Source organism: Scyliorhinus canicula, chromosome 3, assembly GCF_902713615.1.
Source record: "Scyliorhinus canicula chromosome 3, sScyCan1.1, whole genome shotgun sequence".
In the NCBI taxonomy this organism is placed as follows: Eukaryota; Metazoa; Chordata; class Chondrichthyes; order Carcharhiniformes; family Scyliorhinidae; genus Scyliorhinus; species Scyliorhinus canicula.
Window position 1 is genome coordinate 215,444,224 of NC_052148.1, and position 23,650 is coordinate 215,467,873.

At 47.8% G+C, this 23,650-nt stretch overlaps 1 protein-coding gene across 3 annotated transcripts in view; it reads left to right on the forward strand.

Annotated features, from left to right (window-relative positions):
- The window catches only part of acox3 (acyl-CoA oxidase 3, pristanoyl), a 213,150-nt gene that overhangs the window by 27,012 nt on the left and 162,488 nt on the right, over positions 1–23,650 (forward strand). Inside the window, exons 2-4 of one of the 3 annotated variants that reach the window (XM_038792145.1) lie at positions 2,215–2,423; positions 3,315–3,548; positions 18,936–19,010. In XM_038792145.1, the coding sequence (XP_038648073.1) occupies positions 2,259–2,423; positions 3,315–3,548; positions 18,936–19,010 (474 nt within the window). In that variant the 5' untranslated portion in view covers positions 2,215–2,258. The remainder of the gene's footprint in view (positions 1–2,214; positions 2,424–3,314; positions 3,549–18,935; positions 19,011–23,650) is intronic. The other 2 variants (XM_038792146.1, XM_038792147.1) reach the window with 2 other exon arrangements.

The window sequence follows — 23,650 nt, forward strand, 5'->3', positions numbered from 1 at the left end:
TTCCATAGATTCACAACCCTTTGGGTGAAGAAGTTCCTCCGAAACTCAGTCCTAAATCTACTTCCCCTTATTTTGAGGCTATGCCCCCTAGTTCTGCTTTCACCCGCCAGTGGAAAAAAACCTTCCCACATCTATCCTATCTATTCCCTTCATAATTGTATATGTTTCTATAAGATCCCCCTCATCCTTCTAAATTCCACCGAGTACAGTCCCAGTCTATTCAACCTCCCCTCGTAATTCAACCCCTTCAGCTCTGGGATTAATTTAGTCAATCTCCTCTGCACTCCCAGTGCCAGTACTTCCTTTCTCGGGTAAGGAGACCAAAGCTGAACACAATACTCCACGTGTGGCTTCACTAACACCTTATACAATTGCAGCATAACCTCCCTTGTCTTAAACTCCATCCCTCGAGCAAAGAAGGACAAAATTCCATTTGCCTTCTTAATCACCTGTTGCACCTGTAAACCAACTTTTTGCAACTCATGCACTAGCACACCCAGGTCTCTCTGCACGGCAGCATGTTTTAACATTTTATCATTTAAATGATAATCCCTTTTGCTGTTATTCCTACCAAAATGGATAACCTCACATTTGTCAACATTGTATTCCATCTATCAGACCCTAGCCCATTCACTGAACATATCCAATTCCCTTTGCAGACTTCCAGTATCCTCGGCACTTTTTGCTTTACCACTCATCTTAGTGTCGGCTGCAAACTTGGACACATTGCCCTTGGTCCCCAACTCCAAATCATTTATGTAAATTGTGAACAATTGTGGGCCTGAGGGACACCACTAGCTACTGATTGCCAACCAGAGAAACACCCATCAATCCCCACTCTTTGCTTTCTATTAATTAACCAATCCTCTATCCATGCTACTACTTTACCCTGAACGCTATGCATCTTTATTTTATGCAGCAACCTTTTGTGTGGCACCTTGTCAAAGGCTTTCTGGAAATCCAGATATACCACATCCATTGGCTCCCCGTTATCTACCACACTGGTAATTCCACTAATTAGTTGGGCACGATCTGCCTTTTATGGACCAATGCTGCTTCTGCCCAATGGGACAATTTCCATCCAGATGCCTCGCTATTTCTTCCTTCATGATTGATTCCAGCATCTTCCCTACTACCGAAGTTAAGCTCACTGGCCTATAATTACCTGCTTTCTGCCTACCTCCTTTTTTAAACAGTGGTGTCATGTTTGCGAATTTCCAATCCGCCGGGGCCACTCCAGAGTCAAGTGAATTTTGGTATATTATCACTAGTGCATTTGCAATTTGCCTAGCCATCTCTTTTAGCACTCTGGGATGCATTCCATTAGGGCCAAGAGACTTGTCTACCTTTAGCCCCATTAGCTTGCCCATCTCTACCTCCTTAGTGATTGCAATCATCTCAAGGTCCTCACCTGTCATAGCCTCATTTCTATTAGTCACTGGCATGTTATTTGTGTCCTCCACTGTGAAGACCGACCCAAAAAACCTGTCCAGTTCCTCAGCAATTTCCTCATCTCCCACTATTAAATCTCCCTTCTCATCCTCTAAAGGACCAATATTTACCTTAGCCACTCTTTTTTGTTTTATATATTTGTAGAAACTTTTACTATCTGTTTTTATATTCTGAGCAAGTTTACTCTCATAATCTATCTGACTCTTCTTTATAGCTTTATTAGTAGCGTTCTGTTGCCCCCAAAGGTTTCCCAGTCCTCTAGTCTCCCACTAATCTTTGCCACTTTGTATGCTTTTTCCTTCAATTTGATACTCTCCCTTATTTCCTTCGATATACACGGTCGATTTTCCCTCTTTCTACTGTCCTTCCTTTTTGTTTGTATAAACCTTTGCTGAGCACTGTGAAAAATTGCTTGAAAGGTTCTCCACTGTTCCTCAACTGTTTCACCATAAAGCCTTTGCTCCCAGTCTACCTTAGCTAGTTCTTCTCTCATCCCATTGTAATCTCCTTTTTTTAAGCACAAAACATTAATGTTTGATTTTACCTTCTCACCCTCCATCTGTATTTTAAATTACACCATATTGTGATCGCTCCTTCCGAGAGGATCCCTAACTATGAGATCATTAATCAATCCTTTCTCATTACACAGGACCAGATCAAGGACCGCTTGCATTGCTTTCAGTGTGCATTATAAGTTGTGGATCCAGTGTTTTTACTTCCTGGATTGTCATGACAAAAGCTCTTTTATGCTATTATTTACAGGTCGAAATATTTTCAGTTTTAGATTAACACACGTTGGAACAGAGATGAGTGCAACAAATCCTGGAGAAGACCGCACTGAGGAAAATACCTTGGATTCACTGCTGCTGGATTTTCCCAGTGGTCCATTGGATTTATATCGGAAAAAAACTTCTTTTAATTGGAAGGAATTGGCCCTATTTTGGGATGGAGAAGAGATTATCAGAGCAAAGGTAAGATGTCAGAAAATAATGATCTGGGCCATTGGTTCACTTGGCATGGTGCAAAACCTGGGGACAGAAATTCTGCTATCCTAATTGCAGGAATTGAATTGGGGAGGGAGGATGATTTCTGTCCATTCCTGATCCCACTTTGTTGCAGCACAGTATTTTTGTAGGATTTGATTGTAATGAAACATATTGTCCTTCATAATTATTTTGACCTCCCTTCTGTAACCATGGAACAATTTGAATAAGGTAATCAATCTCTCTGGAATTGATTACTGTTCATTTCTCCTCTTGATCATTTGTTGTTAAGGTCCACAATTGTACCAGTGTCTATTCTCGGTTTGCATAAAATCTACTGGGTTATTTGGCACCGTAGACGGATTCCTGCAGAAGGCCAGAAATACCTTCTCTCCCAAAATGATCCACAATACCTGGAGAAAATTAATGAATGTGAGCAGAGAAGTGTTCATTTCTTACCGCTCCCATACCCTCAGGACAATTTCTGTTTTATTTTAATCACTGGACAAGAAATCTGAAAGGCCCAGTTTCTGCCTTTAACTATTTTTCTCCCTCACCTGGCCAATATTTTGAACCCCCGCTTTTTGTACCAAAATCAGCAGGAAATGCTCCCTCTGAAATTATTGGACTACATGTTTGATGTAAGTCACTCTTGATGATTTTGCAAATGTGTTTAAGTTGGTGTATAAGGTGTTTTTTTTCACTTTAAATAATTTGATAAATCTCAGTTGACATTCAATTTCTGAAGGCTACCATGTCAGTTCTCGGTGATTTAATTGACCGTCTGAAACTCAACATTGACAGTTTAATTTTGTGCACATATGGTACTTGGGCAATTGTAAAAATAAGATAAATTATTTTCCTTTTTCCTATTAATAGCAAGATGTATTCAGAACTTTGGAAAATGATCCACTTTTTGCTCATCAACCTGGAGAAGATCTGTCTGTGGAGAAATATCGTGAGCTGACGTTCATTCGCTGTAAACGACTGTTTGAGTATGACTACTTGACATTGGCAGAAACAGTACAAAGTCCTCTAAAGTTCATTGCAGTTGTTCATTGTTTATACATGTATGACTGTTCACTAGCTAGTATGTACAGTCTAAGTAAACAGGTAAGTGCCTTGTAAAAATTCATAATTCTATTTAGCTGCTTGACAAATTAAATATAATCTCTAGTTCTTTTGATACAGATTGAATATAGAAGTGACAAAAGCATGAAAGAGAGTTTCAGCAGCAATGGGCTCTGGATGGGGCAGAAATGGTCAATGTTATGGAGAATGGATACAGCGGGGCGGCGGAAGGATAAAGAGTGCGCGGGGTAAGTACCCGCTGCCCGCGATCGGTGCCCACCGATCGCGGGCCCATGGCACCCTTGGCACGGCCATGGTACTGCCGTGCCAATCGGTGCCATGGTTCCCCAGATCGCGACTTTATGGCCCTTTTTACGAATGGTCAGACCAGATGTGTTTGACGTTCATAAAAACGGTCGTAAAGGGCTTGGAATTTGGCCCATCGGCCAGCTGAGAATCGCTGCTCGCCGTAAAAAAACGGCGGGCAGCGATTCATGTCGGGAGGCGGGCATGGGGGGAGAATAGCGGGAGGGCGTCAGACCAGCATGGCCGTAAAAATTTACGCCGCCCACTATTCTCCGCACCGTCGTGAGTGCGGAGAATTGCGCCCGTGGTCTTTGTAACAGAGAGCATAATGGGACAGAAATTAAACTTGGTTTCAAATAGGAAGATTGATCTTCTCAATGTTTAATGAGAGGAAGTTGGGCTCATTTAGACTGGATATCGGACAAGCAGTCTGACATAGAGGTAACAAAGGAGTTGTGAGCGGTAGTGGAGAAGTACAACTGTGTGTTACTAACGTGCAGGTGAAAGCTGATTTAATATCTATGGATGATGTTGTCAAAGGGAAACATGAGGAAGAGACCAAGGTTAGATTTGTGGGGAATTCTATGAGTACAGTGTGGGGGTGGGAAGAGAAGACATAGCTGCTCGAGATGCCCTGGCTGATTGAATAAGTAAGAGTGGAACCAAATAAGGCTAGTGCCATGGACTTCATGGTGTGGTTGGATTATCTATTGTAAGAATATAGCCACTCGAGCTAATCTTATCAATCAATAGGTCCGAGTGTGTAGTTTCACAAGCTTTAATACTTTATTATCTTGATATATATCAATTAAGGGAGGGATACAAGTTCTATAGGCCACATACTTAACATAAATCAGCCTGCTGGATGGAATCTTGGATGCCCAGAGTTTGAATTTGAGATCCCAAGTCCAGCCCACTACCCTCAACACAAGTTTTTGACACAAGTTATGATGTAAACTCTTTGTCGGTCACATCGTAGAAACTAATTTGCCCAGTTCTGTTGCAGTGTCGACTTTACCTCTGCATTTGCCTATCATGCTCACCTTGTTTTAAGTATTTTAAACTTATATCATGTGTTATTTAAGGATCTATTGTTTACAGCAGAACAGCTAATTGTGTACAAGTTGTTTATATTTCTTAGACTTATTCTGCAAAGAGGGGTTTTAGATAGATGCGGTACCTTCAATACTAAACTCCTGATGCTTTTTTTTTGCCCTTGTCAAGTTAAAAGCCATTGTCTGCTATTACCGCACAATTGTCTCAAAGGTTGCAGAGAACTCGAGGAGGAGTAATACAACAATTATCTGTAACTTTGGTGAGGGCTGTTTCAATACTGTGGCAGAGTCAGAACCTGATTGGAGAGATATTCAAACGGAATAACACAAAAGATGGTCACAGAATTGGGAGTGATAGCACGAGGGAGCATGGAGATGTAATACTAGTTTGCAAAGACAAATTGACCAATGCTGGGAATTTTGAGGGACAGCAGTGTTGAGGCCTTTTTTTTAAAGTATGTTTATTAAGGTTTTACTTTTTTTGCAAACAATACAACAAAACAACAAAAATGATACATCACAGCAGGTAAAGAAAAACTGACCAACATGCATAAATACAGAGGGACAGGAGAACAGCAACGTAACTGGCTCGATACAATCATTAGACATAACTAGATGCCTCTGTAAGCCCCACTAGAGAACAAGGAAGATGTAGGAAGAATCCATGAAAACATGGTAAAATGGTGCACGCCTTCCCATGCAGCGATTGCTTGCAGTCACCATGAGAGTTCACGCCATGTTTGTCATGCACCAATAATATCTCCCTCAACGCCAGCTGCACCAGACGCACCAATGACACACCTCCTCATATACCAGACAAATTTGCACCCATGCAAGAACCAATTACAAATTCATTATGTCCATCTTTAACAAAAAAGGAAAAAATAAACAAAGAAAATATGTTAAAACCCCAGTTCTTAAGGGATTATTATGATCCTGGACCACACCCCCAACAGTTGCTAGGATACCGCACATAAACCCCGATATTTTATTTGTAAGACTGTGATGAAGGGATATTTCTCTGTAGGTGTGACTCCATGTACAAATAGGGATATAGTATGTTAAAATAAATATTATTACTCACAGGATTAAATTAACTTTAACATCATACTAGGAATATCTTTCAATTACCACTTAAACAATGTTTAACAATAGAATGAAACACTTCAACTCCTATTACGATCCCAGACCAGACCCCATCAGTGGCTAGGATACTGGACAGAAACCCCAATGTTTTATTTTCATTTTTATAACTGTGAGGAAAGGATACCTCACTCCAGGAGTGATTTCACAAAATGGGGATATGGTATATCAAAATAAACTTTATTACTAACACAGTATCAAGATCACATAAGAAAATAGCTTTCAATTACTCCTTGAAGAATGCTAATCAATACATTGACACAATAACCCTTAACTGCTATCTTTATTGCCACTCAAACACCAAAACCATCTCCGCAGTCAGTTCACTTTTACATAGTAAGCAGACTCAGATATATTTGCTTAAGAGATGTTCTTTGAGACCGTTTTAAGAGATAGACCTGAATCCCGTCAGAACAGTGCATGATCTCACCGGCCCTTGGTAAGAGCACCCTACCCAAGCCCAAACCTCGATCCTATCCCTGAAACCCAGGAATCCCACCCAACCTTTTTGGACACTAAGGGCAATTTAGCATGGCCAATCTACCTAACCTGCACATGGACTGTGGGAGGAAATCAGAGCACCCGGAGGAAACCCTTGCATACACAGGGAGAACTTGCAGACTCCGCACAGACAGTGACCCAAGCCGGGAATCGAACCTTCGATCCTGGAACTGCAAAGCAACAATGCTAACCACTGTGCTACCGTGGCGCCCTAGCTGAAGTCTTCAGAAACTGTGTTCGTGGTTTTACTTTCAGGAAAAATTTAACATTCTCTGCTAAAATATCTGATACTCAAGCTCTTCCCATTGGTTACGTCATCTTATCAAGCTGAAACACAATGGGCGTAATTCTCCATTCCAGCAGCTAAGTGCCAGTGCCAACGGAGAATCCATGGGTGGTTCACCACAGGAAAATCGGCGCGAATCCCTCACCGATCCCAGTATCGGTGAAGGGCTAGCACCGGCGCCTCATGAACCACCCATGGATTCCGTGTAAAATGGCCAGAGAATGGCCGGGTCTCAGGCCACGCACGCACAGGGCTGGCGGCCTGCACCGGTCACGCCTCAAACATGGCACCGGCTGTGCTGGAACACTAACCCGCTCACTCTGACCCCACAGCCCACCCCTTGGCCAGCCCCCACCAGTACCCCCAGCCCTAGCAGAAGCCCCCCCGGCCAGGGGCACGGATCCCGGATGAGTGTGGTGGCGCTGGACATTGTCCGCAGGTGGCACGCTGGTTTACTGACCGCTGGGACCACACGTGATCCATGTTGGTGAGAACTCGGCCCATTGGGGGCAGAGCATCATGAGTGCACCTGCTGATGATATGCAAACGGCCTTGCGACTGCGCGCGGCATGTGTCCCAATGACGTCGGTTTGGAGGGGGCGGAGCATCGCAAACCGGCAACAAACGAGCGCATGCCCCGATTCCGGGGTCGGACTCCATTCTCCGCCTGATCGCCAATCTTTATTTCGGCTTCGGGCTACAAAGAATCCTGCCCAATGTATCTAATTAACTACTCCTCAGGGAACCTTCTTCACGCAAACAAAAATCCATTAGCCCAAGCTTTTACATTGCTTTAATCATACATCTGGTTCCCAAAAACATACTTTTAAACCAGGATTTTTAAAGACACTATTGCAGCAATCAAACATACATTAAACCAGGCTTTTAACACTTACTGCACCAAATACATTATAATACAATATATCTGAAATTCCTAAATTCATCACATTGCTAACTGATATCTTTTTATCTCCAACCAAGCAAACCCATCTCTGGTCAAAACCCACTTTTAAGTTCAGTTAGCAAACCCAGGAATACTTGCTGTCTGGAGATACCTTGGATAAACTGCTTTGAGAGAGACAAATCCTGCAGGAAACAGCCTGCAGATTCTTCCCTGTGCAAAACTACTGTTTAACTTCCCAGCATTTGGCAAAAGCTCCTGGGAGCGATTCTCCGCCCCCCACGCCGGGTGGGAGAATAGCGGGAGGGCCTCCTGACATTTTGACGCCCTCCCACTATTCTCCCCCCGCCCCCGCCATGCCCGACCCACGCCACGAATCGCCGCTCGCCGTTTTTTTACAGCGAGCGGCGATTCTCCGAGGCCGATGGGCCGAGCGGCCGGATTTTCACGCCCGTTTCAACATGGCAGCAAACACACCTGCTTGCTGCCGTCGGGAAACGGGCACCAGGGGCGGGATTCTCCCCTACCCGGCGTGACGGAGGGTCCCGGTGTAGGGGAGTGGCGCCAACCACTCAGGGGTCGGGCCTCCCCAAAGGTGGGGAATGCTCCCCACTTTTGGGGGCCAGCCCCACGCCGGAGCAGTTGGCACCAAAAGACTAGTGCAAAAAACCGGCGCCCCCGGCAGCGGCGCTGGCCGAAAGGCTTTCGCCGGTCGGCGCATGCACGATGTGGGTTTCTCTTATTGCACCCAGGGCACTAGCAACGGAGTCTGAGCCGGGGGCCCCGATGACGGGCCTGGCCACCGTGGGGGCACCCCCCTGGGGTCCGATCGCCCCCCCACCCCCAGGACCTCGGGGGCCCGCTCACGCCACTGATCCCGCCGTTACCAGAGGTGGCTCAAACCTCGGCGGCGGGAGAGGCCTCCCAGCGGCGGGACTTCGGCCCAACGCCGGCCGGAGAATCACCGCAGGGGCCTCGCCGATCGGAGTGGCGAGATTCCTGCCGCCGCCACTTCCCGCGTGGCGGACAATCTCTGCCGCGGCGGGGGCCGGATTTTCGGCGGCCCCAGGCGAGGGTCGGAGAATTTCGCCCCAGATGTTCGTTTGGGGCATTTAGGGGCCCGATTTGGATGGGAGCACCGCGACTGTACTCTGGAGGGGACAGGCCCGCGATCGGTGCCCACCGATCGTAGGGCCAGCATCCAAAACGGACGCACTCTTTCCCCTCCGCCGCCCGGCAAGATCAAGTTGCCACGTCCTGCCGGGCGGCGGTGGAGAAAGACGGCACCGTGCATGCGCGGGTTCGTACCATCTGCGCGGTGAAGTTATCCGCGCATGTGCGGATTGGAACCGGCAACCCGCGCATGCGCGGATGACTTCACATTCTCGGCACGACGAGGTCGCGGCTGGGAAAGACGGAGGCCCGCTCCTAGCCACCCGGGTGGGACTGAATTAGGTGCGGGGAGCGGGCTCCAAGGCCGTCGTGAACCTTGGCCGAGTTCACGACGGCCTTCACGAATTCGGCCCCCTGCGGAGAATTCCGCCCCCTGTTTTGTTCAAAGCAAGTTATTTAACTGAAAACTCAACATCTGACTGCTTCATCCCTTGGATCCTCCCATTAACTACATCATCTCTAGCCCACTAACTTAGCTATGACCATCTTACTAAGGCTAAACACAATGGCCGGAATTTTACCAAAGAATTTCTTTTGTCATTTTGGGCGCGTTTGGCGGGGTGTTTCACGCTAAATTTTTGGGTGAGATCCAAACCGCTATTTAACCAGACAGTGATTTGTCTTTGTAACCCCCCCCCCCCCCCACCCAAGTGAGGACCCCCTGTTGCGGAATCACTAAGGGTCCCCCTTTTCAGGTTTCTCCACCCCCCACTTACAAGCTCCCCTCATCTTTCAAGACCCCCTTATCCGCCCTCAACCTTTCTTAGGCTCCCTTATACCTGGCCCTATTCCCCCCCCTTCATAACCTCCTTGATCCCCCCCTTTCATGGGCATGGTCCTGACCCTTGGCAGTGCCACCCTGGCACTGCTACTCTAGCACCCTGGCAGTGCCAGGCTGGCATTTCCAAGGTGCCCAGGTGCCAGAGGGAGAGCCAGGGGGCTACTCTGCCCTGTCTCCGGCTGCGCGGGGTCTTCAACGGCCTGGTGCCATTACGCCTGTACAAAATGGCATCCGTTCGAGGCCTCGCTGGGGAGGCCGTTAGCTTCCAGGTGCTGGCAGACATATTCAAATGATGTGTGTGGTTGAATCTTGCAAGAGGTCTCAAGCGTTACGAGTCTCGCGAGAGTCTTCTTGGGAAATTTAATAGCCTCGTGGCATCACCAAGTCGGGTGTGATGAGGCTGGTAAATCGCGCCAAATGTCTAATTATCTGCTCCCCAGGGAACCTTCTTTCTGCAAACAAAATTCCATTAGTCTATTAAGGTACAAAATATACATAGTTGGAATGAATTATGATCTTTTAAGACATCAAAATTGCATGTTCTGCGGCCAAAGAGTCTTTTAAACCAAGATTTTTTAAAACATTACTGCAGCAGTCACGTACACAGACTAACCCCAGGTTTTAACCATTACTACACTAGGTACGTATAATACACTATATATCTGAAATTCCTACATTCATCACAAGGAGTTAAATGTACAGAACTAACATCATTCCATATATGTGTGCAGAGAGGACCGGCAACAACATGTTCAAATTATGATCAATGCCTCCAGGACCTCCCAAGGAAAGCAAAGGAAGGAGAACTAGAACTACTAGAAACAAAACAAAAAAGGATGAGGATCCACCCATGATTCCATAAACCCATATGAGGGGAAGGGCTCCAACAACGTAGAAACATGGCAAACAGTCTGGGCGAGATTCTCCGTTTGGGAGACGAGGGGCTGGATTCTCTGTTTGGGAGACTAAGTCCCCACCGTGAAAACGGTGGTGTTTTACAACAGGAAAACTGGCCCCAGAGACCCGCTAAATAAGGGGGACCCCTGAGACCTGCTAAATAAAGGAGACCCCTGAGACCTCTGAAATAAATGGGTTCCCCCCCCCCACAGAACCCCTAAATAAAGGGACCCCCAGCCCCAGAGACCTCAATAATGAAACCCCCGAAATAGATCCCTCTCAGAGACACCCATTCCCCCAGAAATGATACCCTGAGAGCAGTCCAGACAGAGGCAGTGAAAAAAATTACTGCTGTAATAGGCAGCAGGGTAGCATTGTGGTTAGCATAAATGCTTCACAGCTCCAGGGTCCCAGGTTCGATTCCCGGCTGGGTCACTGTCTGTGTGGAGTCTGCACGTCCTCCCCCTGTGTGCGTGGGTTTCCTCCGGGTGCTCCGGTTTCCTCCCACAGTCCAAAGATGTGCGGGTTAGGTGGATTGGCCATGCTAAATTGCCCGTAGTGTCCTAATAAAAGTAAGGTTAAGGGGGGGGTTGTTGGGTTACGGGTATAGGGTGGATACGTAGGTTTGAGTAGGGTGATCATGGCTCGGCACAACATTGAGGGCCGAAGGGCCTGTTCTGTGCTGTACTGTTCTATGTTCTAATACTCGCCGTACACCTGCTGGCTCAGACCTAGGAAGCACCAAGTGTCAATTTCTGGAAAGAGAAACCAATCAGCTGTGTATAAACCCCTCAAATCCTTGAGCTGCAAGCCATTCATTCATTTCCCTTAATAGGTTGTAATTAACAACTTCCCCATACCTACAGCGGTCACTCAGCTTTACTCCATTCACCTTCTTTCACGATTGATTAACTCAAGTGCTTTAACTACAATGTTTATAAACATCAACCACTTCAATTTCCAGCTGACCACTTTAAAATCACTCAAGCGTGACGTGAGAGTAGGAATTGTTAGACTAAGCCAGATTCTGAGTTTGCGACCCATCAAGGGCTCCGCAGGGATGATTCCTGTTGTCACATGCGGCGTTGTGCGATAGTTAAAAAGGAACCACGCTAGCCACGTGTCCACAGACCCGTGGATTGTTTCTCTGTCATGCCTTGGACGTTGTAGAGGCCATCTTGCACACCTCCAGCCATTGAGAGTAGGCTTTCACAATCACAAGGAACATGGAACCTATGAACAGTCCTGCAAAACCTGCGTGTAAGCGCACCCATGGACGTCCTGGATGTTCCCATGGATGCAGTGAGGTCGCAGCGGGTGTTTCTGATGTTCCTGTCATCACGGGCAACTGCGCACAACCTTCTCAATCTTCCCATCGATACCGGGGGCCACCAGTTATTTTATTTTAGATGCACCTGGATGACCACTGTGGAGGTCTTGCAGCAGGGTTTCCTGGCCTCCGGTATCGATGGGGATATCGAGCATGTTGTGCGCAGTTGCCCGCACCAGGGAGGATGACCACCTGAGCTCCTCACAATATGGCGCCGTCTTCTATACTGAGCTCAAAATGGCTTCCTTCTTCCTGCCACTCATGAGGCAAAGCTTCGCCAATCCCAGGTCCCGCTGTGTCCATGCATGTACCTGAGCAGCAGTCACCGGCAAGGTGTCCTTTAAATTGAGCATCGCAATCACCTCATCCGCTACTGGTGGTAATGGGGTGCTCACGTCCAATGGCTGAGGACGTCGGCATGGGAAATTTGCATTCCTAGGCGGTGCAAGAAGGAATATTCGTATCCCGTGAGCAGGAGCACCCAACGCTGGATCCAAGCCAATGCAATCAGTGGCATTCCCTTGTCCTCCCTGAAAAGGCTAAGCAGCGGCTTGTGGTCGGTTATTACCACAAAATGTCGCCCATAAATGTACTGATGGAATTTCATTATTCCAAAAATTACTGCCAAACCTTCTTTCTCTATCTGAGCTTAATGTCACTCTGTCTCCGATAGAGTCCTTGAAGCAAACGCAATGGGTCGTTCCATGCCATCATCCCATCTATGCACCATCAGTACCACCCCTATACCATAGGAGGAAGCATCGCATTTCAATATTAGGGGCCTAGCTGCATCATAATGCATAAGAAGCTGCGTGGAAGACAAGAGCTTCATAACAGCAACAAAGGCTTTGTTGGCGCCTCAGCACCATTCCTTCTCCTTTCTCAATGGTACTTGAAACGGAGCCAACAGAGTGACCAAATTGGCAATGAAATTTGCGTAGTAGTTGACCACAGGCAAAAGCGACCGGAGCTCGGTGGCGTTCTTTGGGGTCCAGGGCCTCTATTATTGCATGAACCTTATCCTCATTTGGCGTTGACCATCTCTGTCCACCTTGTAACCGAGATAGGTCACCGCTTTAACGCAGAACACACCTTGCTCCTCTTCGGCCGGGCGATGACATGGGAAAACCGCCGGAGCACTTCCTGTAGATTACCCATATGTTCTTTTTCTGTAGACCTCGTAGTGAGCAAGTCGTCCAAGCAGACAGCCACCTTTGGGAGACCCTGCAAAATGTCCTCCATCACCCACTGAAAGATCGTCAGGATTGATAAGTCCCCAAAGGGAAGGTGGGTGTACTTAAACAACTTGCATTGAGTATTAATGGTGGCAAATTTTCTGGACTCTGGATCTAGCTCCACCTGCAGATGTGCATGGCTCATGCCCAGCAGCTTCAAGCTAATCTGGCAATAAATCCAATACTCAGGGCCTTGGGTATCGGTCCAAACGTGAGACTCTGTTCACAGTGAATTTGAAATCTCCGCAAAGACGGACAGTCTTGTTGGGCTTCAACACTGGCATCACAGTCGCAACCCATTTCTCAAACTGTACCGGGCATATGACCCTTGATCCTGCAGGCGCCGAAGTTCTGCCTCGACTTTTGCTGGCAAAGCATAAGCTACAGGGCTCGCCCTAAAATATCAGGGCTGATCCACATAAATATGGGCTTTGGCCCCTTTATTCTACCCAGAATCTCCTGGAACACTTTGGGATATTTACCCAGCACTTCGTGTAGGCTTCCAGTTCCAATCTGACGCATAACCGGTCTTGCCCCAACAAATTTGGTCCTGGTTCCTGCACGACAACCAACGACATCGAACTGACTGCTGCCCATGCATTACTGGAATCATGGTGGTCCCCATGATTTTTAAAGGCTCTCCAGTGTAGGTCTCCAATCTTGCTATGGTATCGCGAAGTGTCAGCGACATGATCCCTGTATTAAGTCGGCGAAACGTATGGAGGTATATAATGGAGGCGACTGTACCAATGTCCATTTCCATTGTCACCGGATGCCCATTGACTTGTAGCATGACCTGAACCGATGCAACATTTGGAGCCGTGACACAGTTTAGTTGCATCAGGCAATCCTCCCCGTCCGGGGTGCCCACATTCAAGGCCCTAGATGGTTGTCGTGGATGGTGTTCTGTGCACCCATCCTGTGGGGGGGGGGGGGGCTCCTTATTTAGGGGGGGGGCTCCTTATTTAGGGGATCTCTGGAGTGGACCTCTTTATTTATTTAGGGGGATCTTTGGGGAGTCTCTTTATTTAGGGGGTCTCGGGGGGGGGGGGGATTTCTCTATTTAGGGGGTTGAGCAGGAGAAAAGACAACAATAAATAATCGACAACAAAATCACAAGGGAGTAACGTCCAGAATTATTGAAGATTTGCAGGATGGCAACACCATCAGTGTCGTGTGTAAAGACCAAAGCCATGGCAGGATCAGCGAACTCTCCTCGGGGTCTCTCAAGGATTCCAACGAACTAAGCACCATCACTTCCATTATGTGCCACTCTGATGCCCACACAACTCCAGCTGAGGCCGGGGTGGGGGTTGGGGATGACTCAACCCGATCAGCCACCTCTAACCCCTCACCATGAGAATTGGATAATATAGGGTCAGTGGTCGGTGTGCCCAACTGACCCCATGCCTGAAGCTCGGATACATTGTGCTCTAACCTGATGCACCAGCCTCTAAATCAAGATTACTAAAGCCATGGCAGCCAATTTTCAAACTCAATTGGGAGCTCACCTCCCACCTCTCGCCAAGTACCAGGTTCACGGACACTCCTCGTCCAACTCCCTACCTCCTAAGCCCCGCGGGCTAGATGACACATCATGCAGCAGATCTTAATGACTTGAAGATGGGCCCTCGCCATGGAAAGTGCTCCTTCGAATGCATATATTCTCATGCGCCTCCCCAGGATACCTCGCAGATCTTCAAAATGAGCTCTAAAGACCTGCGCCACACAGCCAAGGTCCTCATCCAGAACAACATTCTCAATGCGGCTATCATCTGGATGCACACAGCACCGCTGGGGTGAAAGGACACTTACCAGCACCACGCCACTGCAAACTGGGTCCCACCTCAGCCAATTCCAATTGCCACTGTGAAATGAGGATTCTCTCCTCTTCACCAAACTCCAATCAGGATCCTTCAGGGACATAGCGTGAGACATATATCCCCAAAACAATATGTACCAGGATAAAGTAATATATTACAAGGTGAACAGAGCCTGAGCTTGCGAAAATGCAGCAGCTCCTGCGCTCACATCACGTGACCCCCTGTTTTAGCAGTTTTAAAATGAAAGAGCACCTGTAGAGAGGCAAGATTTGGAGTATCAGCTAGTGTGGATGTCAAGAAAGAAAGTCCTGTGGTCAATATTTCAATGAATGTAGGTTCAAAGAAGTGGTTCTCATGCACAAGATACATTTTTAGAGGGCATGAAGAAAGCTGGGGGAAGAACAATAATGTGAGAGACAAAAATCTGAGATTGGGTAGAATCATAGAATTTACAGTGCAAAAGGAGGCCATTCAGCCCATTGGGTCTGGACCGGCCCTTGGAAAGAGCACCCTAATTAACTCTCCAATCTATCCCCATAACCCAGTAACCCCACCTAACCATTTTGGACACTAAGGGCAATTTAGCATGGCCAATCCACCTAACCTGCACATATTTGGTGTAAAATAGGGACAGATTTGGCGTAATAGGTGAAAAGGCAACTTCAGCAGAGGCAACTGAATGGATAGTATTGATTTTAATAATGGAAAAATACTCATTTGTTTTTGGAGGTGAAGGTAAAGGTGGAAATGAGAAAGGAATTTAAGTCGATAGTTGATAGCCGGATCACCTATGCTCTTCAGGATAATCTTGCAGTAATGGAAGGTTTTGGAAGAGGAGCATGAGCTTGATGGTACAACTAGATTTGATTATGAATGGTTTAACCAATTGTGCACCAGATACTCTGAAGTCTGAGCTTGTTGGTAAAGTGGGAGAAAAAATAATGTTATGACGTTTCATAGAACATAAGATGCAGAAGGAGGCCATTCGGCCCATCGAGTCTGCACTGACCCACTTAAGCCCTCACTTCCACCCTATCCCCGTATCCCAATAACCCCTCCTAATCTTTTTGGTCACAAAGGGCAATTTATCATGGCCAATCCACCCAACCTGCATGTCTTTTGACTGTGGGAGGAAACCGGAGCACCCAGAGGAAACCCAGGCAGGCACGGGGAGAACATGCAGACTCCGCACAGACAGTGACCCAGCGGGGAATCGAACCTGGGCCCTTAGGGGCGCGATTCTCCGCCCCCCGCACCAGGTGGGAGAATAGCGGGAGGGCCTCGCGACATTTTTCACGCCCTCCCGCTATTCTCCCCCCCCCCCCCCCCCACGCCCGACCCACGCCACGTATCAACGGCGAGCGGCGATTCTCCGTGGCCGACGGGCCGAGCAGCCGGGCCTTCACGCCTGTTTCACCATGGCAGCAAACACACCTGCTTGCTGCCGTCGTGAAACGGACGCCAGATGCCCATTTGGGGCATCTAGAGTCCTGATTGGCACGGGAGCACCACGACTGTGCTCGGGAGGGGACAGACCTGTGATCGGTGCCCACCGATCGTCGGGCCAGCGTCCAAAACAGACGCACTCTTTCCCCTCCACCGCCCGGCAAGATCAAGTCGTCACGTCTTGCCGGGCGGCTGAGGAGAAAGACGCCAACTGCGCATGCGCGGGTTGGCGTTGTCCAACCTGCGCATGCGCGGCTGACGTCATCGGCCGCGTCAGCCGCCGTGACGCTTGACGTGCGGCCTTGACGACGGTCGTCAAGGCCGTCGTGACGCACGGGGCCGCGCTCCTAGCCCCGCCCGGGGGGGAGAATCGGCCCTGGAAGTGGCCGTGAAGGCTGCCGTGGGTCACGGTCTGTCCCACGGCAGCCTTTACGATTCTCCGCATCTGCGGAGAATCTCGCCCAAGTGCTGTGAAGCCATAGTGCTATCCACTTGTGCTACCGTGCTGCCGTAATTTCATTAGAATGTTGTTCTGAAACCCAAGATACAATATGGAATTCTTATGTATTTGGGACTGTTGTGGATCTCTTGACTTAAGTCACTTTAAGCAAGTCACTACTTACAACGAAATGTACAATGTGTACCTCTCAGCATACAAACTGGTATTTTGCATGCACTATTAGGTATAGTTTTCCAGTTTTCAGTCGGTAGATTGTTCATACTTTTATGAGACCATACTTCAAAAATAATTCAGTGTCTTTGAAACACTCTGAGAACACAATATGTAAATATAAGTAATTTGCTAATGTGTCATGACTTCCAAAAAGGATTTTTCAAAGAAGGAATTAGCTTGCTTTTATACAGCACCATTCATGTCCCGAGGACACCCCATATCACTTCATGGCTAATGTTAACTTTTAAAATATTGTCCCTGTTGTCAGAAATATAGTTATGAGAGCAGGTATAATGGCCAGGGTATTATTGGGAAGCCCACAGATTTGTACTAGAATCCCTCCTGTTATACCTAAATTGCAGTTTCAATGCAAAGTAGCTTAACTTAGTTTTCGGATAGCATGGATAGTTGGGACATTTTAATACTCCAAAATTATTATTTGGATCCCGGGCAAGAACCCAACTATTTGCAATTTGTAAAATTGTGAGGAAATATTACTGCACCACACGCGTGATAACACTGACCCATGGGTATCTTTGATGTTAAAGCAAACTTTAATTTAAGCATAGATTAAACTACATTAATAATAGATAAATAGCTTTACAGTTTATAATGGCTCTTAAGTGAAAGAAGAAAAAAACATGAACTTACTTACTAAACCTACCTCTGTATTCCAATTAAGCAATCCAATATAGTTCAAATATCACTCAAGAATAAAGTTAGCAACCAAGTTCTTACTTGCTTTTCTCTGTGCAAAATCTTTTTCAGACAGATCTGGCACCTCCCCTTAATTACATATTCTGTACTCAAAACATAAGGTATTCTTCTGTCTCTTCCCACAAGATGCCCCATGACTTGTTTAGCCAGGACCAAACACAATACCCTTCATAAATTATCTAGACCCCAGTTGTCCTTCAAACTTAAACAATATTACATTAGCAGAACACTTCACCTGCAAAAACAATGATCACCTCACTTTTATGACTTGTTAATCACGGCTTTAGCAGACATACTGGGCGAAATTCTCTGGGGAGAATCGCCTGGGGCCGCCGAAAATCCCGCCCCCGCCGTGGCAGTGATTCTCCGCCACCCGGGAATTGGCGGGGGCGGGAATCACGCCACTCCGATCGGGCCGATGTCCCGCTGCTGGGAGGCCTCTCCCGCCGCCGAGGTTTGAACCACCTCTGGTGACGGCGGGTTTGGCGCCGCGACCGGGCCCCCGGGGTCCTGGGGGGGGGGCGCTGGGCGATCGGACCCCGGGGGGTGCCCCCACGGTGGCCAGGCCCGCAATCGAGTCCCCCCGCTCACACTCCGGGCCAGTGCCCTGGGTGCACTCTTTCTCCTCCGCCGCCGCCACGGCCTCCGCCATGGCGGAAGCGGAAGAGAAACCCACATCGCGCATGCGCCGGTGGTGACGTCAACGGCAGCTGGCCGCTGACATCACCGCCGGCGCATGCGCTGACCGGCGAAAACCTTTCGGCCAGCCCCGCTGCCGGACGACGGGTCTGAAAGGCCACTGGCGCCGGTTTTTTGCACCAGTCTTCTGGTGCCAACCGCTCCGGCGTGGGGCTAGACCCCAAAGGTGCGGAAAATTCCCCACCTTTAGGGAGGCCCGACCCCGGAGTGGTTGGCGCCACTCCCCCACGCCGGTACCCCCCGTCACGCTGGGTAGGGGAGAATCCCGCCCACTGTCTGTGTGCATCTTAACCCGGGTTTTAATAACATTACTGCAAAAAATATGACATTTTCTTAGATTCGTCACACTAATTTCTTACATTTCTATTCATGAACTAAATAAAATCAAATGAATAGATGAATAATGATTTTTCAGTGAAAACTGCATTCATCAGAATTTGAGCTGTATTTCTATTAATTTCAGTTTTTTGGAGGGAGCGTTGTCAATTCCGGATCTAATAGGCATCATCAATTTTTAGAGAAGTTGCTCAATATGGAGGTATGTTTTTTGATCATTTGTTAAGTCAGTGGTTTCAAATTTATTGTGTTTGGTATGCATTGTAAATAAAAAACATACGAATTCGGAGCAGGAGTAGGCATCTCGGCCCCTCAGACCTGCTCCCCCATTCCATAAGATCATGGCTGATCTGATTGTAATCTCAATTCCACATTCCTGCCTACTCATGTTAACTTTTCATCCCCATGTTTATCAATAATCTATCTATCTCTGCTTTAAGAATATTCAAAGACTCTGCTTCCACCACCTTTTCAGAAAGAGAGTTCCAAAGACTCGTGATCCTCTGAGTAAACAATTCTCCTTGTCTCTGTCCTAAATGGGTGACCCTTTATTTTCAAACAGTGACCCCTTTCTCCCACAAGAGGAAACATCCTCTCCACATCCACCCTGTCAAGACCGCTCAGGATTTGTATTTTTCAGTCAAGGCACCTCTTACTCTCCAAAACTCCAAGCTCTCCTCATAAGACAACCCTCCTGTTCCAGTTATCAGTCTGGTAAATCTTCTCTGATCCGCTTCTAACACATTTACGTCTTTCCTTAAATAAGGAGACCAATAGTGGACTCAATGCTCTAGATGTGGTTTCTACAATGCTATGTGTGGTGTTCTTTGTGTTGCTTATTTCAGAATGGTTGGCATAGAGTTCACAAAGACCATAAAAAGCTACAAATTTATTAACATTACTCATTTGGATTTGGCACGTACTCCTAAAGAAGACACAGTTGATTATTACCTTTTATACACACATCTACAGCTAATCTTAATACTGATATAAACTATGATCTGCTCTCACTCACACTATTTGTACTTCTGACTCTCTCTAGATAACTCCTGCACATACTCTCCCACAAGGCTTAACATCACTGCCTTATGTACCTATAACTGTAGCTGTCTCTGGTGGCTACACTAAACACTTCATTAACCCTTGCAGTTCTTATAGTTATGATAATACGACACTATGTACAACCAAAGTATAACCTCCCTACTTTTCTATTCAGTTCCCCTCACGATACACAATAACATTCTACTAGCTTTCCTAATTACTGACTGTACATGCATACTAACCTTTTGTGATTCATACACTAGACACCCAGATTCCTCTGCACATCAGGACCCTGCAAACTCTCACTGTTTAGATAACATGCTTCTTTTTTTATTCTTAGTGCCAAAATTCACATTTTTTCGCACTGTACTCCATTTGTCAGATCTTTGCCCACTCACTGAACCTATCTATATCTCCTTATGTCCACTTCATAACATACTTTCCTACCAATCTTTCTGTCATTAACCTTATGTCAAGAACCTGTAGTGCCTAATAATCCATTGATCCTAGTATCGAATATACTCAATAATTTGAGCATGTGTAGCCCCTGGAAATCTAAATTAAAAACACTGGAACTTTCTACTTCAGAAAATTTTAAAATGCTGAACAAACATTTCTCACCATCTCAATCCTAAATGGCTGACCTCTTATTTTGAGTTTGTTAGCTCCAGTCCTAGACTCTCCAGCCATAGGAAACAGTTTCTTAGGATCTACTCTGTCAAGTCATCTCGAATCTTGGGCACAATTCTCCCACAAAATATAATTTTGGGTGAATTTGGTGCGGTGTTTCCTGCCGGCTTTTTGGGTGAAGTCCAGATCTGGATTTACCCACACTTAGTGTGCGAACTAGCGACTGTGGCCCACCGGAATTGGGGCGGGAGGCGGCCGGTAGATCCCGGAGAGGCCTCCCCCGGGACTCCTGACGGACGTTATGCCTTGCGAGATGTAACCAGATCTCGCAAGACATCGTGATCTGGGTCCTGCCCATTCGGGACCCAGTCTCGCACGGCTAAGTGAGTTTAAGAACCCACTTAGCTGTGCTGATGCCAGGTCGATTGGCCACCTGGCATCTGTCAGCCAGGTGCCGATCTGTACTGGTTGCCACAATTGGGATGGTATCTGGAGCGGGGTGGTCTCCCAGGTGATCAGAGGCCATCAGGTGGTCTGCCTCCGGGCAGGCTGGCACCCTGGCAGTACCGTCTGGGCACCCTGTCTGTGCCAGACTGGGGCACTACCAGGCTGGCAGTGCCAAGGTGCCAAGCCGGGATTGTGCCCATGGCAGGGATTGGGCCTGAGGGTAGCCTGCCCGTATGAGGTGGGCTGTGAAGGGGCCTTTGGACTCCCCAACAGGTGAGTTGGGGGGGATTGCATCGGGGGGTGGGGGGGTGGTCGAGTGATCGGTGCGCCATTTCAAAAAGGCGTCCCGATCTCTTCCTGCACTGAGGAGCTCTGCTCGTCAGAACTCCGAGCAGGAAATTACGCTAAATGCGGCCTTGGGGGATGTTCCCCAGTGGGACACGAAAACAAGACAGAATGGCTTTAGATAGTGGGGTTAACGCCTGGAACGACCCCGCTAATCCTGCCCAGAACGGATTCTGTTTTAATTTGTTTAGATCACGCTCTTCGTTTTTTTTGGGGCCTTGGGGAGTTTCTCCCTGGTCTAGCCCACACTTCAAAGTTTTTTCATCAGTCGGGAGCTGAACCCACCGGTGAGACCAGCTCCTCTGAGATCAGGGTGCCATTTTGAAAGGGTGCCCTGATCTGCAAGTGAACCTATGGACATTGCCACCCCCCCCCCAACAGACATGGACATTACCCACCACCCTAAGTGTGAGTACACTTATGTTATGGGCTTGCTGAGGGTCACCCTTTCAGACTCCACACCCCTCTTTTTTAAACACTCCCCTTCACCCACTCTTTCATAGGCATGGCCCACCTCAGGCCCTGACCCTGGAAGTGCCAATCAGGCATGGCAATGCCCCTGGCATTGCCAACAGGATCCCCAACAGTGCAAAGTTGGCACTGCCAGGATACCGATGTGCCAGAGCACTGCCCTGTCCCCGATCGTTTAGGGGGCTCCAATGGCCTCTGAGACCCCTGGAGTGGCCATCACGCCTGGTCTCTGCTTGTGGAGACCAGTACTAATCGGTGCGTAGTTGAGGCCTGGCTGGTGCAGCCGGTGACGCCTGAGCGGCAGGAGAATGTGACCTCAAATAGTCTGTTTACATTTTAAAATATTACCTGGGACTTCTGGTGGCGACCATGGAGTAAACAGTCGCATATTTAGCAGCTCCCGCTCATCGTGGTCTTTTAACGGCTTTTAAGCTGGATTTCCATGGGAATTTTTAAACATAAATGGATAAAAGCCAAAGGAGAAGAGGACAATCCCTAGTTTATGGAGCTGCGCCCAAGACACAATCGTAAAAGAAGAAATCAAAAGTTGATTGGGAGTGAAGTTCAGTGTTTGGTGGATGCAATGGCAGAGAAGCAGAGTTCGACCACGCCAGCTCAATGGACGATGGATCAGTGGGTTAAATATTTGGATGACAAGTTCGCCCGGCATCGTAAGGAGTGTGCGGAGGACCTAACCCAGGCGGTGGCCTCAATTAAGGAGGTGGTCGACCGGGTGGAGGTGTAAGTGACAACTCAGGGACAGGCGATCCAAAAGTTGCAGGAGTTAGAGGCAGAACAAGAGGAGCAGTCCACTGCGATGGCAATGGAAATTAATATCCGACAGGATTGGCATAAACGGCTGTTGGAGAAGGTGGAGGACCTGGAGAATCGTTCTTGCAGGCAGAATATCCGGATCGTCGGTTTTCCAGAGGGAAAGGAGGGAACAGATGCCGGTGCTTATGTGGGGAAGATGTTGGAGAAGATGCTTAGGCAGATGCGTTCGACAGGCTGTTAGAGGTGCACCGGGCTCGCAGGGTGCTCATGCGAAAGCCCCAGGGGCGTGAGGCCCCGAGGGCGATGGTGGTGAGGCTGCATCGGTTCCTGGACAAGGAACGCATTATGAGGTGGGCCAGGCAGACAAAACGCTTCATGTGGGAAGATTCTGAGATCCGGGTGTATCAAGATTTGGGAGCAGAACTCGCAAAGAGGAGGGCGAGTTTTAATAAGGTTAAGGCGGCCGAGTATACGAAGGGAATAAAATTTGGACTACTCTACCCAGCCCGTCTGGCTGACCTACGAGAACCGGGAACTATATTTTGGTTCGCCGGAAGAAATGGCGGTTTTCATGAAGGACAATAATCTGGTAGAGGCATAATGACTTTAAAATCTAGATGGTAGTGGGCTGAGTTAAAAGTTTTGTGTTGCTTTATATTTTTAAAAATCTCAGCCTTTCACTGTGGGAATCAGGGAAAAAAAAGGATGTCTCGGATTGATTTGATTTTGATCTGCTGCTGTATGTACCGTAAAAGAGTTTATAAGTATCAATGTTCTTGGGGTGGGGTGGGGAGAGGGGGGGGGGGGGGAGAACATAGAACAGTACAGCACAGAACAGGCCCTTCAGCCCTCGATGTTGTGCCGAGCCATGATCACCCTACTCAAACCCACGTATCCACCCTATACCCGTAACCCAACACCGCCCCCCCCCCCCCTCCTTAACCTTACTTTTTAGAACACTACGGGCAATTTACAGTGCAGAAGGAGGCCATTCGGCCTACCGAGTCTGCACCAGCCCTTGGAAAGAGCACCCTACTAAAGCCCACACCTCCACCCTATCCCCGTAACCCAGCAATCTCATCTAACCTAACGTCAATTTAGCATGGTCAATCCACCCAACCTCCACATCTTTGG